General features: G+C 35.9%; 1 protein-coding gene across 1 annotated transcript in view; it reads left to right on the top strand.

Moving 5' to 3' along the window:
• The window catches only part of PLPPR4 (phospholipid phosphatase related 4), a 38,665-nt gene extending 28,911 nt beyond the window's left edge, over positions 1-9,754 (top strand). Inside the window, exons 4-7 of the mRNA XM_045547465.1 lie at positions 1,503-1,698; positions 3,342-3,399; positions 4,128-4,301; positions 7,630-9,754. Coding sequence (XP_045403421.1) covers positions 1,503-1,698; positions 3,342-3,399; positions 4,128-4,301; positions 7,630-8,955 — 1,754 coding nt within the window. The 3' untranslated portion in view covers positions 8,956-9,754. The remainder of the gene's footprint in view (positions 1-1,502; positions 1,699-3,341; positions 3,400-4,127; positions 4,302-7,629) is intronic.
• Positions 9,755-17,668: the final 7,914 nt, after the last annotated feature.

Genomic DNA, 17,668 nt, shown 5'->3' with positions numbered 1-17,668 from the left:
ATATTATCTAATTATATAAACATATATAGTGAGCAGAGAGCTAGACTTCTAAGGATAAGGCCAACCTCTTCTCCCACAAGAAGAAAAATTGGATCTAAATCATGCCCCGGACTCTCTTCCACTAAGCATTTTCTTACCATGACTTTGAGATGGTAAGAAAACAATAGGCCACTTAGCAGGATCACAAACTGAGGCAAGGAAATAAAACTCCAGGATATGTAGCCAATCTCAGAGAAAATTTCTCCTAATGTAACAAAATGCTGTGGACAAAGGGGCATGTACTCTCTCTGAAATGCCTCATGCCTGGAAGAATGGTCCATCCCACCTAGAAAACAATGTTCCAATGCTGTCAGTAACCCCGTGTTCTGTAGGGCTAGAGAGTCTCATTTTCCAAAGGTAAAAGTAGGTGTGTTTCCCTTTTTATTCAAACTCTCTGCCAAGACTTCACATGCTTCCAGGAATTAGAAGGTAGAAAAAAAGTTTCTGTGTTATGAATCTCAGGCCTGTGGTTGGAGAAGGAATTGGGGGAGTGGTGGTTAGTTGACAGTAAGCAAAGGAGGAAAATGCAAAACAGTAATGTGCAAGCCCATGCTCTGGGTCTGGAGGTGTCTGCAGAAGAACTACCCAGTTGCTACTCATAATGATTTCTATGAGCAACATACGAATCAGAATCCAGGCCATCAAATCAGAGTGAATCCAGGGTGTCAAGACAACCTGAAGGGGGCAGGCAAGTTCCAGATCATGTGCATGTAAGCAGAGAGCTAGACTCCCAAGGATAACGCCAAGCAAGCAACTTCAAACAGGCATGGAGTTTATGTGCAGAACCCTGCATCCGGATTTGTGACTTTATGGTTTAAGACTGGTGGTCCCGGGAACAAAAAAAAAAAGAAATTTGAATCAAGGGATATAAGAACATTTCCAAATTCCAAACCTGCAGGCAGCCTCCCAGGATATGATTGTTGTGTCCATAACAGGCCCTGCCTTCTCTCTTCTCTGTTTTAATTAGCATTCCTAGTACCCTGCAGCTTGTAGGGAATTAGAATGGACTCTGTAGAGTTTGGCAATTGTGGCTAGAGTTAGAGACCATTGGGGAGAGAGAGCCCTGGCAAGTTAAACATGTTAAGCAATTTAAAATTATTTTAATTTAGCTTCATTCCCCACATTGAATCCCTCTCAAATCTCACAGTTTGTCACCTTAACAAGCTTCTGGTGTCTGACAAGTGACCTATACTTCTCAATGTTAAGAATTGGCCCTATTTAACCAAACTGACAAAGGTGCCTCAAATTACTACTTTGCAGATACTCATTGCCCTTATTTTGGCCTTAAGTATCTGTTTAGAAGTTTAGAATTTTCTATATTATCTTCTCAAAATGAACTTAGAGAACGCGATCACAACAGATTTTAAGGCTGTCATGTTAATGTGTAATAAACGTGGTTGCTGTTGACACAACATTAGCATTAACCATCAAGCTGGTAACAATTTCTTTCATTTTGCTTATAGGTGTTCATGTATTTGGACTATGCTCTACAGCTCTCATTACAGATATCATACAACTGTCCACAGGATATCAGGCACCATACTTTCTGACTGTGTGCAAACCAAACTATACCTCTCTGAATGTATCTTGCAAAGAAAATTCCTACATTGTGGAAGATATTTGCTCAGGATCTGACCTTACAGTTATCAACAGTGGCAGGTTAGAAACTGAGATCTAAAAACATTCTACATCAGTGTTTTCATTATTCAATAATTGCTTGGGGTACCCTCTTAAGCATGCCTTTTCAGTCATAATGATTTTGGTTTTATTTTTCTTTTCAATTCAGTGATCTTTTCAGTGACTATACTATAGAAATCCATTGGTGGCTCTTTCCAAATTCTTTTGTCTGTCTCTAAATTTCAGCCTCACATTCTTGCTATTAGTCCTCATATCACCAGACTCCACTCATATTTTGTGATCTACCCTATACTAATTATAATTTTAGGTTATTATACTTGGTTTATTTTAGAATTTTTACAATCAGTCATGGCTGACAGTCAATATATGTCTTGTAAGGTACTGGCTTAAGTGGAAGAATAAGCATCTGTGATAGTTATATCTTTACTATTTATGTTTTATCAAAAGAATCATGTGACTTTTCCTTTTGGTAGAATTTGAGAAGGGGTAATATCTGGGACTGCATATATTTTCTTTGAATGAACCCAAAAGATCTGTACAGCTTCTGACCTTACAATTTAGCAAATAAGGTAAATTCAAGAAACTACCAATGTCTTAAATTTTTTTCAGTTGGTAAAGTAAAAATAAATTTGTATGACAAAAGATTGTATTTTAAAATCTTAAAAGAAATAAATTACAGAGGGATAAGGGACAATAAATCATTATTATAAGAATTGGATTTGCCATTCAATGAGTTTCTAAATATCGATTAAAGAACCAAAAATAAGTTAATAGATACATATGAAGAATCAGAGCTTGATATTATGTGATTATACACATTCAACTTCTCACAAACCATTCAATAATTCTGGAACTACATTCAAGACCTGTGTCCTCTATTCTTTCTCAGTCCTATTACATTATCTTATCTGTGTTGAATGGTAATCTTCTTTATTGTGGTGCAATTACAAGGGCACTAATATAAGTGAATCTTATTTTTTTCCATTTTTAAAAATCCATTGAAAGAAATCTCTACTCTTCTTTTGACTGTCCTTTCCAGTGTCTCTTCCACTATTTTGGGTTCCACCCCTTCCTCCCTTCTCCTTAAATTGTTTAAATAAAATGATCTACAATTCTTGAGATGATAATTATTGTAAAGTGGAATATACAGAGAACATTTGGATTAAAATTAGGCTTTTCTTGTGTTTTCTAGAGCATTAAAAAAAACATATTTAGATCCACTGCTGTGAGAAAATAAATTCATCTTTTAAAATTTTTATGTACATAAAATCATATGTTTATTAGCATAGAAAAAGTATAAACCTTCTAAATCCTAGGTTTTATAAACTTTTACTTTAAACTGACATAATTCTAATATGGAAGAACAATTACAATATTTTCTACTTTCACCCATCATTCCAGAGGTGTATTGCAGTGGCCCCTTGCCAAGCTCGCAGTTAATCATACTGAAAAGTACCTCACTGCTATTTGTTAATACTAATGGTGATTAGCAGTGTTTATATCATCACTCAGGTCTTTCCCCAGAAAACTAAACAGAAATTAAAGTTATTGCTTATTGCTTTGTGGCTTCTCAATTGAACATTTTAACCACCTGATGTTCTTGAGATGATGGCTAGCAGTGTGTCTGAACTCAAAGGCATAATCTGACTGTCTTCCTTTGGCAGAAAGTCATTCCCTTCTCAACATGCGACTCTCGCTGCCTTTGCAGCCGTGTATGTTTCGGTAAGTAACTGGTTCTTTTCTATTAAGTTGCGTCCTACAGAAAATCAGAGGAGTAAGTGTTGTCTCTAGGTGACTAATTAGATCTGTGTAATAACAGAATGGTAAACTTTAGCACTCCAGCTCTTCAATACAATGGCATTCAAAGCAGAAATCAAATAGTACAGTAAAAGAATTTTTCTACACAGTCATAACAATATTTATTTTGCTTTCTACCCCTTTAATGTAACATTATACTTTGTGGGAGGGTATTGTGAACCGCATGAATGTTACTAAAACTGAAAGAATTGTATTAAGTACACACACACACTATTTTCAGCATTTATGTAACACTGATAAATTCCAGGTCAGATAAATTTGATAAATGTTGCAGAATGAATAGTCATTGTATCTGATTGACACCATAGTCCATGAAGTCTTTGGTGAGAAAAATAGACTGAAATTATGTGACAAGTTACATGGAGATTAAACAGTTAAATGGCTAATTCTACTGCTGTAATTTTTTTGAAATTTTCATGTAATTAAATGAGACATATTATTTATTTGATGAATTTTTTTATGCATTCCCATTCTTGGCAGATGTAGAACACAGCCATAGCAAGGGGAATAGAACAGTAAAACTGATGTCAAGTGTACCAGTTAGACTTTTGAGTTTAACTTTTTTATTTGATTACAATTTACTAATAAAATGGCCTTTCTAACATACTTACCCCACTTCTTTCATTTTTAAGATGTACTTCAATTCCACATTAACGGATTCCTCTAAGCTTCTGAAACCTCTTTTGGTCTTCACATTTATCATCTGTGGAATCATCTGTGGACTAACACGGATAACTCAGTATAAAAACCACCCTGTTGATGTCTATTGTGGCTTTTTAATAGGAGGAGGAATTGCACTATACTTGGTAAATAATTTATTATTATCATTTGACAAACCACAGTTTAAAATGGAAAACATGCATGGAATATTTTACACTATGATAACTTACTTGAAATATATTTATATTCATGCAAAAATCTCTGGCTGCATCTCCATTCTAAGCCAAAACACATATCCTACTTTCAATAAAACTGTTTATTGAACTCTTACTACAGGCCCAAAATTGTGATTTTAGAAGGATTATTCCTTGTATCTTTTTATCAACCAAATGGGAGCAGGGCAAGGACTATTATCACTATTGTAATTATAATTTTACAGAGGAAGAAAGTGAATATTAGTAAAAGCAAAGGTTTAGTGAAAGGTTATACAACTTGCCCAACAACACAAACTTAGCACCTGAATGTAACTATGATCCAACTAATAGTGAATTCTTTAACAGTCCATTTTCAAACCTGATCTTCCTCTAAGGAAAACATCCTCAGCATAAGGAAACTGAGATTGTCCATTTCATTCAGTTATGCATTCATTCATTCATTCATTTTACATTTATTCAATATCTAATCTGTGACAGGCATTATACTGAACATTAAAACCAACATTAAAACTGTGACAAATAAGATATATTCTTTTGATGCATACCATGTAAAGACTGACATAAATATAAATGTTTCAATATGTTACATAGTATCATAGGGTAGGAACAAAATGCTTTGGGAACAGCAAGCTGCCTGAGGAAGTTAGAAAAGCCTTCACAAAAGAGATGTGTTTTGTTTTTTTTTTTTAAATGAGAGTTTCTTAGGGTAAGGAAGGGAAGAAGGGCATTCAAGAGGAAGAAACTGCAAAGAGACAGACATGTGAAAAAGCAAATATCAGTGGAAGGTAAGGGAACAGGTGGAAAGAGAGACAATGGCCAGGTTTCTGGCTTGGAAGACTGGACAGATGGTGACTTCACTAGCAGACCAGGTAAATGACAGAAGAAGGAGGTGGGTGGGGGGAAGGGAGTTGAGGAGCTCAATTGAATCAATAGGCAGTTGAATATTTGTGTCTGGATTTCAAAAGGGCAATCAGTACTGGAGGAATAGATTTGGAAATCATAGACATTACTGGTGGAAGTATCACTGTAATTATTTGGGGTGTATAAAATTGCCAGGTCATAAGAATAAAAAGGAGCCAGGGAATACCAATATACAAGTGACATGCAGAGGAAAAGGCAATAATGAAGGAAACTGAGAGGAGTTTACAGAGAAATAAAAATTAATTATCTATGGCCACAGTTCTCAATCATTGTCTTGGCACAATGCACTTGGGAAAGGTAGTATAAGAAAATGATTACAAAAATGTAGCGAAAGTACTTAAGTGTGCTATGACTTTATAATTTTTTCATTTTTATAAAATGGCACAATCAGGATTGTCACTTTAAATCTTATTCTTACTCATATGCTTTCTTCAGTGGAGGAGAAAGGGATCAAATTAAAATTCATGTGGCAGGAACTGTGCAGAAGCCTCAGTTGCTTATGGGAGTGTCAGTTGGCAATATGTGTTACAGAAGAAATAAAGACTGAGCACTGCCACGCTCTAGTTCATGCATTGTCTTTGCACTTGTGTGGTATCATGGCGTCCTAGAATTCACGTAGGCTTTATGGTTTGAAAGATTTTGGAATGAATCTCAAATTTCCTGCCATTTGGCCAAGTTACAGAGACTGTTAGAAGCATGTTTCTTCTCAAAAAATACAATAGATAAAATAAGGTTAACAACTATCTGCCTCATGTCATAACAACAATTAAACAACTACAGTTATGCATGACATGATGATGTTTCAGTCAATGATGGACCACATATACGATGGTGGTCCCATACGATTATAATACTATATTTTTACTGTACCTTTTCTATGTTTAGATATACAAATATATATTTAGATATACAAATGCCTACAGTATTCAATACAGTAACATGCTGTATAGGTTTGCAGCCTAGGAGCAATGGGCTATCCCACACAGCCTCAGTGTGTAGTAGGCTATAGCATCTAGGTTTGTGTAAGTGCACTCTGATATTTGCATGACAAATCACCTATTGACATATTTCTCAGAATGTATCTTTGTCATTAAGTAATGCATGACTATACCTGTATATCACAGAGCTTACGGTCTTAGTGGAAGATTTTCCTGAATGTATAAATTTAAGTACAATTATTAATAGAACATTAGGTAGGGACTACTCATTCTGGTGAACTCTAATGGTGAGAGCATAGATAAATATTATTTAAAAGAAGATTTTAACCAGGAATTAAAATAGTTGGGCAGGCAAGAGCTTGACTTTATTCCATTCCTGTTTGCACTCTATGCCCCGAAGTTGGAAATTTATCAATTCTAAGCCAATTTTGTTATTCATAGTTAAGCATTCTATAAAATGTCAAAACCAATAAAATTTCTTTGTTTTGACTTGAAAAGTAGACAGTGGCTACCTTCTATTGAAATTAGCACACAAGGTGTTGTCTACTGCTTGATCTTATTGTTAAACCAAGCATCTCAAAAACTGAAAATCCAATAGGGATTAGATCTATGTGTAAAAACAGTAATAATTTTGAGTCTAAACTTAAGCCTTTTCCAAACTTTTGCCTCCCAAATCTAAAACAAACAAAAAATTGATACACTGAGTATGAAGACAAAATTAAATAAAATTTGGCTCAAATTTATTGCAGTGGTACTATATTGCTCACATAGTATTTCCCAACTCAAGACCAAGTTTAAATGAGAAAAGAATGTGAGTGCCCAATCTGGTGACAGTTTCTGCTCTCTCTTCCCAAAGCACCCTGTATAATGCTGAACACAAAAGGTTGTACTCAGTGTGAGTTGTAACCATATATTTCTCTGCCCTCATTTCAAAACCTGATATCATGATTTATAAATGATCTATTGTTCTATATTATCTACACTTTTTCTCCTTTCCATCATAAAGTATGATTGAAAATGGAAGGTAAAATAAATCATTTAAGCCATTCGAGATGTCACTCAACAACAAGTTCTTAAATTCAGAAAAATGAATAGCTTTGAAAAGCAGAAAAATATCCTTATTTCTTTCAGTCTCTGTCCTTTGTTCTCAAAACATACAATGGATAAGATTAGCAAAAGCATCCAATGGGATTTCTGAGCATATTAGTTTAGCAATATATGAGATAACTTACAAATTATTTCCCCAAATAATTTTAATTTCATTTTTTTGTTATTTGAATTAGTCAGTGGTGTATAGGGAGCACATACCTATCTATGCACTTCAGTGGGTAGTCGGAGGGTAATTCTTACTGTCTATGTCTTCTGGTGCATGATCTTTATTGTTTACTCCTGAACACTAGGGGCTGTATGCTGTGGGGAATTTCCTGCCTAGTGAAGAGTGTATGTTTCAGCACAGAGAAGCCCTGAGATCTTTGACAGACCTCAGTCAAGACCCCAGCCGAGTTTTATCTGCTAAAAATGGTAGCAGCAGCGATGGAATTGCTCACACAGAAGGCATCCTCAACCGCAACCACAGAGATGCTAGCTCGCTGACAAACCTCAAAAGAGCAAATGCTGATGTGGAAATCATCACTCCACGGAGCCCCATGGGGAAGGAGAACATGGTTACCTTCAGCAATACACTGCCGAGAGCCAACACCCCGTCCGTAGAAGACCCTGTCCGAAGAAACGCAACCATTCATGCGTCTATGGATTCCGCTAGGTCAAAGCAGCTCCTTACCCAGTGGAAGAATAAAAATGAAAGTCGGAAGTTGTCCCTGCAAGTAATAGAGACTGAGCCCGGACAGTCGCCACCCAGATCCATAGAAATGAGGTCAAGCTCGGAGCCATCGAGGGTGGGGGTGAATGGAGAGCACCATGCTCCTGGCAATCAGTACCTCAAGGTCCAGCCTGGCGCCGTGCCCGGGTGCAACAACAGCATGCCCGGAGGGCCGCGGGTGTCCATTCAGTCTCGCCCCGGGTCCTCACAGTTGGTACACATCCCTGAGGAGACCCAGGAAAACATAAGCACCTCCCCCAAAAGCAGCTCTGCTCGGGCCAAGTGGCTGAAAGCTGCAGAGAAGACTGTGGCCTGTAACAGAAGCAACAGCCAGCCCCGGATCATGCAGGTCATAGCTATGTCCAAGCAGCAGGGCGTCCTCCAAAGCAGCCCCAAGAACACCGAAGGCAGCACGGTAACCTGCACGGGCTCCATCCGCTACAAAACCCTGACAGACCACGAACCCAGTGGGATCGTGAGGGTCGAAGCTCATCCGGAGAACAACAGGCCCATCATACAGATCCCGTCCACCGAAGGCGAAGGCAGCGGCTCCTGGAAGTGGAAAGCCCCAGAAAAGGGCAGCCTTCGCCAAACTTACGAGCTCAACGATCTCAACAGGGACTCCGAAAGCTGTGAGTCCCTGAAAGACAGCTTTGGTTCTGGAGATCGCAAGAGAAGCAACATTGATAATAATGAGCATCACCATCACGGAATCACCACCATCCGCGTCACCCCGGTGGAGGGCAGCGAAATCGGCTCAGAGACGCTGTCCGTTTCTTCTTCCCGCGACTCCACCCTGCGGAGAAAGGGCAACATCATTTTAATCCCCGAAAGAAGCAACAGTCCCGAAAACACCAGAAATATCTTCTACAAAGGAACCTCCCCCACACGGGCGTACAAGGACTGAGCGATGGCCAGTCCATCCTTTGGGCTACTCCCAAAAGACCACGTGTTGATTCTACCTGTGCTCTGTTCCAGCGGACTGGGAAGTCTCGCCAAACTAGATCGTCCACCATCGGCCCAGAACTCTGTAACTTTGAAGAACTACTACTCTTAAACTTGTAGATTTCACATCAAGGGGAGGGAAAAGCACAATGCAAGAACCTAACTAATGTGATAATATGACGCGTTTTCTTCAGACCTGTCTTCAAACTCAACAGGGTTTGCAGAGGGCAGTTTCAAAAGAAAGCGGTTTCCTTCAAGTGTGTACTATTTTACTTCCTGAATGTGCCAACTATAGGGATTTTTCTTTATAATTAGCTGTGAGAATCCAGAACACATACAGGTTCTCCCTACAGCAGAGGCCATGCAGTATTATATATTCATTTTGCAGAATCTGCACCTACAGCTCAATATGGGTGGTGCTGATTATTATAGTGCATATACCATGTAAACTCTCAAACTCTATTTAGCTGTGAAATAGTGATGTGCAATTCCTTGTCCAAGAAATACTACTTTATTAAGAAGATGCTGGCTGCTTTGTGTTAGAATAGGACACCCCCCAGCTTCTCCATAGTGGCTGTCACAGTCAAAAAATGAAGAGGTTTATGTGCATTTCTTCAAAATTCTGCTTCCTTCAACATGAAAAATTGTGTAGGAATATTTTCAGTGAAAGGGAATAACTAGTACTTTTCTGCATAGTTTTTCTGCTGCTTACTTTTCATTTAAATATAGGTACTGCTAATGAATCTTTTAGTGAGTAAATTTGCATAATTTTAAAAATACATTGTTTTAGAGAATCTTTTGAAATTGTGATCATATTTTGCTTTTTATGGCTTCTTCTTTATTTACAGATTTAAATTTTTTTGATGCTATAGATATGTTCTTCTATTTTAAAAGAGAAAACAACAATTGACATTCCTTCAGGAAAATACACTGCTGTGAATTTAGGAACAAGAAATCTGAGCCAAAACTTGACATTGTGGGTTACATTGCCAGAAATGTTGGTCAAGTTTACCCTTAGATATCTCCAACCAGCTGGCTTAGGTTGCCATCTTAACAAGTAATCTGAAATTTCTATTTGGCTCCAGATCATTAAATTTTTCGATAACCTGATGACCCATAAATTAGAGCCACTGTAGTTGGGTTTGACCCTCTTCCCTAAAATATTCCTATTAATTGGATACCAACAGGAAAAATCTGGAAAAAAATACATATTGATAAGTAAAAGTATATCATGGTATAAATTAAGAATGTATTGCTTCAAAATATCTGAATAGGCACAGTTTTCATGCTTAATGTGCAAACAACAGTTTTTGCTACCTATCCTAAATCAAGCCTTGAGCCTAAATCAAAGGAAACCAATATCATTGGTAATAATATTAAAAACAAAATGTTTTGAAGTGTTTTCCAACTTAAAAATTTAAAGTATGAGAAATATTTGGTTCTTGGAATTTAGTATTAAACCTTTTTTACACCATTTCTTAAGAATTCTAACATACACTTGATGATTGCCAAGGGAATAAAAGGAAACAACTGAGCTGGTTGATCTGATTTTTCGTTCATTTTGCAATGGAAACAAAAGTAATAGGAGTTGTTTAGAGATGAATAGCATCACATCATCATCAGTTTCTACATGAGAAGGGCAGAGCTTTCTAGAGAAACCAACCTCCTAAGGCATTAAGAATTTAGCTGAAACCAGCAGAATTGAAAACTCTGGCAATAAAATACAGACTCAACCATATCCCTTCTGGCAATTTCTTTCTCAGAGAGGGGAGTGGGAGTCAAACGTTGCCTTCCCCACTTCTCGCCACCACCACCACCATCATGACGCTCCTGCTGGCTTTTGCCAGTTCATAGAGGGAAAGGTGGACTGGTTTTAGTACTCTGGAGAACAAAAATCGCTGCAGCATTTCCGGTGCAGTATGCTATTTCCTAATCTTTCCTATTTCTTAACGAAAGATTTTAAAGTACTTCTCTAGTCATTGAAGTTTTTTTCTTTACATAGATATTGATATATTCTTTTTCTACTCAAAGTGCCAAAGGCTACAGTTTTTAATGACTTAACAAATTGTACCACATTGTTAAGGAAATATAATGATAGACACTAGAACTCAGACCTCTGCATGTATATTTGATAACATGTCTTTTGTAAAAAAAAATTACAAAAAAAAATTTGTTTACATTCCACTGGTACCTTAATTTAAAATAAATCAGACTAACAGGTGGTATCTCTTCTTAGTGTTCTATTTATCTTATTTGCTAATGGGAGCACTTCTTCCTTTGTTAGGCTGTGCTTTATTGATAAAACCAAGTACTGAATACAGAGAGTTAATTATCTTTTTAAAGTAAATAAAATTATGAAAATATATATAATATATATAAAGTATTGTGTTTAATAAAATGTTATGCAATGTTTTCCAAACTGATAAAGTTTGTAAAGTGCTATAAATGTATTTTGTTAAGTACAGATCAAAGCTATTGTGTGAGTATATTGTGCTAACATCATAGAAATAAAGATTAGATTTCTTCATCAAAATTGGAATATTTTGTTTTTTACTTCACGAAGAGTATGAATGAATAATAACTTCACTTATAGAAAAATAGCTGAGGAAATAAGAATAAATTAAAATTGATTAAATTCATCATTGTTTAGAAGAAAGAATGTTGCACTAAGAAAAATTTGCTGAACCATGACATTTCCTATTGTTTAGAATTTTTATTTTATGCTTATTATTGCTTGATATGCTTATTTAGACATATTTTTCACATATCAATGTTATGATGTATAAAAAAGAAAATATGAAGAAGTCAGGGTCAATTGATCTGAATCAATTTTTGACTAAAAGTAGTCAATGTTTATATTTTCCCAAACATTATCACTCTCTGTGTCATCATGGACATTGGTGTTACAGCTTTTCTTGAAGAAAATCCTTCACTATTAACTCCAAGTTTTTCTTCCAAGTCATTAACACATATTATAAGAGTTTTTCTACTGGTGCTTTCTATGTCTCACTAGAAGGTATTAACACAAGTTTTTAGACCACAACCAGGACTTAACACTTCAGTCAAATGATCCCTAAGCAGTTTGTTGAATGAAATGTGAAGTAACAGCTGTCCAGTAACACCACCAACTACATCACCATTGCTACCTGGCCAACAGCCATTGTATGATGCTATTAATATCAATTGTAGAAAAACATCAGGTTTTAGATAAGTTAACATGTGAAAAAAATGATGTGCATCTTATATAATGGTTGAAATACAGTCTTAAGCCTCTCTGGGTCTTGATTTTTTCAACTCTAAAAAGAGAACATTCAGTCATATTTTCCTTTCTAAAGGATGTCCTAAAGTCCTTTCTAAATCTTTATGGATTAGCATTATGTATTTTAGCCAGTGGGCAAAACCTCCTGAGAGAAAATAGGAAATAACTTGCTGGTCTAAAATGACTAAATAATTAGTATTGTTGTCTTTGACCTCAAGGTTAATAGAAGCAAGCAGATTGGGGTTGCTGAAAGCCTATGTCAACCATTCTCCCACATAACATATCAAAACAAGAGCTTTGCATACATGCACCCCTGATCTGCCTTTCTCATGAGGTATCAGGAGAGTAGATGTTGGGTTATTATATACATAAGAAGCTATCACTAGGGGCCGTGTCATTTCCATCTTTTATAGGTGGAGTCTTCACTTGATATCTTGAATCATTTCATACTAGAGTCAAAGGGAATATGGAAATATATGATTTAGAAAGTAACTTAATCAAAATAATATGATTGAAGAAAATCAAAAAGACTCGAGATGATTTAATCTAAAAGAAAAACATGGTCTGAAAAACGGGGAATGGACTGTTTATCACTGGCTACTTCATTTTCTCTGCTTTTTAAATGTGTTTTCTGCCTTTATTCTGTAGAAAGCTTCTAGAATGTTCTAGGATCAAATGTTTCAATTTGAAGAAAACATAGATTTCATTAATAGCATAAGGAATTACAATTAAAATCTAGTCATAGAACATCCCCAGTGACTGTGCTCTCTAGTGGAAAGAGAACATCTAAATGAACCATTTGATATGGAAGTGACTTTTATTTCATTGCCCATACAAGTGTTAGCTAATGTAAGTCTCTAATCGTGTGTGTCTGTGCACCATAGTTAATGACGAGTGAAGAACTGAGTAAAACTGCAGTTCTGCCAGCAAGTCTATTTAACAAACTTTTTTTGAGTGCCCGTTTTACCTTCTTTACTCCTCCTACCTTAAAATTCTCAGTCATTTTTTGTCTATGAGAAAAATTCATATAAATTCTAGAATTACTGTTTAAAAATGGTACAACTGACAGTCATATTAATAAGTTCAAAGAAAAACTTATGAGAATTGTATTCCCATAAAATCTCCCTTTCCTTTGGTCACCTAAGGATATTTTATACCTGGATACTTCCTTATAGGAGTGGGAGGGAGGAAATCAAGGAAAGCCACTTTTTCTTTAAGAAGATGACATAGAAGTGGCATCTATCATTTATAATCCACCCAATTGGCCCAAACTAGATCAGTTTACCTTTTCCTTTTATGAGCCATGTTTTAGGGTCAAATCTATAATATACAAAAAATGTTCAAAACTCAACAGTTAAAAATATGTATATAACAGAGTAATCAGAAAAATAGTAAAAAAGAAAATAGACAAAAATATGTACTGACATTTCACCAAGGAGGATATACAGACGACAAATAAGCACATGGATAGATATTTAGCATCATTAGGTATTTGGAAATGTAATTCAAAACCACAATGAAATATTACTAGATAGCTATCAGAATGACTAAAATTAAAAATAGTGATAATGTCAATCACTGATAATAAAATGGAGAAACTTAATCACTCATACATTGCTCACTGGAATATAAAATGATACAACCACTCTGGAAAATAGTTTGACAATTTCTTTAAAAAATTAAACATATACTTCCCACATAACCCACCAATTTCCCTCTTGGGCATTTATCCTACAGAAATGAAAACTTAGCTCCTCACAAAAAATGGTACATGTATATTGATAGCTGCTTTATTAGTAATAGTCAAAAACTGGGAACAACCCAGATGTCCTCTGATGGATGAATGATTAAACAAACTGTTATATAATCAAACCATGGAATACTAATCAGCAATTAAGAGAAATGAATTATTGATACACACAACAACTTAAATGAACCTTCAAGGAATTATATTAAATGAAGAAGCCAACATCAAACAGTTACACACTACGTGAGTTCATCTCATGTAATAAATAGTACAGATACAACCAACCTATATTTGGAGAGGTGGATTTACCATCTTTAATACATGGCTTCCAAGTTTGCTCTAATTGTCACAATTTCTCAGAAGAAGTAGGAGTGGGAAGGAAGAATTCAAAGGTAAGCAGCTTCATCTTTAAGAAGATGTGGCATCCATCATTTATAATCTACCCAATTTGTCCAAACTAGACCACCTTGATGCAAGAGAGGCTGAGGATTATAGTTTGTAGTTGGAAGGCCCTGGGCCCAACTAAATTTTTGTGTCTTCTTTAACTAGGTGACCTGAGAATTAATGATCAGTCTCTGTCATTCCAGCTTCAAGACCCTTTACAATATGACCTACAAACCCTCATACTCTACTACTCCTCCCGAAAAATCTATTGCCGCAATAGGCTTTGCTTTATATGTATAAAGCAGGTTTGGCATCTTCATTTATATGTATAAATCCAAGTCTGTGTGTGTATATATATATAAACACACAGTTTATTTTTCACTCCTTTTCTGAAATGTCTTCACTCCCTTTTTATTAAATCCCTTTTGTCCTTCAAGGCTAAATCTCAGTCTTCCGCTGTACAATTGTAGAGTTGGACAGGATCTAAAGTGATTTACTCAGTCACACAACTGGTAGGTGTCAGAGGGGTACTGAGAGCAGGAAACAGCTATCCTCTGTTCACTTTTTAATCCCTCATGATTAGTACATTACCCCACCACAGAGGTTGAGCACTCCATAGGATTTTTAAATGAAAGAATCTTCTGGCACCAGAGTCAGTACATTTTTCAAAAGGGCTAACCTGGTCTTTCCTTTTTGAGACCACTTACAGATCTTTGTCCTGTATGACCAACGTATTCACTTAATTGCACAGTTTGTATTATTAATCAATTTCATTAGTGAGGCATTGAATATTTACTATATGCTAAATTGTAAGCTCTTTATAAGTAGCTCCTAAGTACAACAGGTGTTCAATAGATATAAGAATAATTGAATGAGTACAGTATGTTCTATCTACTGTGAATGAAAAAAACATTAAAATAAATAAATAAGAGAATATATGACATAAAAGAAAATAGGAGGGGAGGGGATTTGGAAGAGAAAGAATGTTCATTTAATTATGCCCTGAAATTTCATAGTTCTCAAAAATCTACTCTAAGATGCTGAAGCAAAACTTATTCTATTATGTTTTTCTCCTTTTCTTATTTGAAGCAACTTTAAAAAGTGTTGACATAGTATAAGCCAGATTTCTTGGAACAAGCAGTCTTCTCACAATACATATGATTTAATAGCAGTTGTTTGTTCAAATGTTCCCACCTCCACAGTAATCTTTGTGGAGGCAAGTGCCAAAAAAGTGTACCTACGTATTCTATCATTTGAAAAAATAAAAACAAAAAAACCAGAAAGCCCTCTTTATAGTCAGACATTAAAGTTATTTTTTAAATTCAAAATTGGATATTAGAGTCCAGGATCTATAGTTGTATTTTTGTAACTACCATATCCACGGCTCTCTTATTTCCACCCAATCTGGCACGAGGATATCACAATATTTTTCAGAATTCTGAAATAGTGAAAGAGTATTTGGGGTCAGGCTGACAAGTATTCAACTTCCAGCTCCACCTACTATGTGCCTGTTTTCTTATCTATACAATAATTTAGGGTTGTTATGATAATTAAATGAATAAATACAGGTAACGCATTTAAAACATTGTGAGATATTTAGTAAGCAGTGTTAGTTATGATTTTTATTATTTAGCAGTGTTATGTGGCTTCTTTATCTCTAGTCCTTACCTCTCTCTAGAATTCTAGACTCAAATGTACAACTGCCTATTTGATTGGTATCTCTACTTACATATCTATAATTATCTCAAAGTTAACATTTCCGAAATGTATTTCCTGATTTCTATTCCCAAACTTGTTTCTTCCTCTTAGTAATAGCGGACTACCTTCCCACCACAGCTACCAAAGAAAATGAACTATATCCTTAATCCATTCTTTTCCCTCACCATAAACTCCCAAACCAAGTCCTATCAGCACTTCCTCCAAAATATATCCCCACTATAATCCTTCTTCCTATCATCACTGCCTTTACTCTTAGCTAGCCCACCATCAATTCTTGATACTTTTATCCAGGCTGGAGGCTTCCATTTTTGCTCATTTTTATAGTCTTCAGATGACAGCCAGAATGGACTTTTTAAAAACACAAATCAGATTGGATCTTCAACAAAAATTCTCCAAATAGCTTAGGGAAATTCAGGTTCTAAAAACATTAAAATGTCAAATATAGCTGTCCAGCTCCCTTCATTGGCACACAGAAGTTTCCTAATGAAAAATCTCAATATTTAGTGATGTTACCTGTGAGATGGAGAATACAGAGTGAACTCAATCTGAGCAGAAGTCTGACTGAGCAAAGACTGTAGCTGTCATCTTTACTTCAATGACATTACCCATGAGATTTATTAATAAGAATATCTAATGACCTCAATTAATCCAATGTCACCTCTATTATTATTGATACCCCAAAACAATTATTTTAGTTATACAATTGGTAAATACTTATTATGCACAGTCAACATGTCTATGTTTCAGATACCCTGCTGGATTTAAATCTTTCAATGTCTCAATGTGGTAGGAAATGGGTTTTTAATGATCTCAAAAGTTCTTCAGTTGTTTTATTTGGGAGGGCAAACAAGTCAGTGTTTGTTTTATAATCACAGTCTTCCAGAGACTGTGATTATAACTGCTACCTACTTTCTTAAAAATTAAACATCTTTTACCATAAGCTCAAGTCATAGGATTGCTAAAATTAAACTCTTCAATATATATATAACAAGGTCAAAATTTACATCCTACATACAAATGTACAAAACAAGACAGAATACTTTTTTAAAGAAAACATTATTATTCTCAGCATGCTTTGAAGCACCCAGTCTTGGTAGGAGTGTGAGGTGGTAGATATCAAAATTTCAATTAAAGGTATATCAGCCACTTTTCCTGCAAAATAGATAAAAGTTTCCAGGAACGGGGGAAAAAAAAAGCAAATATATCCAGGTGGCAGTAGCATTACAGTTGTAACTAGTCTTCATGCCGAGCCTTGAATTTTGTTCTGAGCCCTCACTAGCTTCCATAGCAATGTCCTGTGTGCTGCTGGCACCTGCTGCAGCCATGACCAGCCAGGAAAAAGTAGTCTGTCCTTTCAGTGTGTTGGGCCCTCTGGTTTTCCTTCACTGACTTGGTCCTACCCCTCTACTTGCTGGGATTCTAGATTCTCTGAGACTCAGCCACATTTTCTGTCTTACTCCAGGTAAAGGCTATGCCGCTGTGGAGCCATCTCTCACCTCTTTCCACAGAAGCCTGTGGCAGACCCAGCAGTCCTCATCTCTACACTCTTCTATTTTTCTAGTCAGC

This window comes from Lemur catta, chromosome 3, assembly GCF_020740605.2.
Source record: "Lemur catta isolate mLemCat1 chromosome 3, mLemCat1.pri, whole genome shotgun sequence".
NCBI classification, from domain to species: domain Eukaryota; kingdom Metazoa; phylum Chordata; class Mammalia; order Primates; family Lemuridae; genus Lemur; species Lemur catta.
The sequence above is the reverse complement of the archived record's forward strand: the minus strand, read 5'-3'. Positions and strand labels throughout refer to the sequence as shown.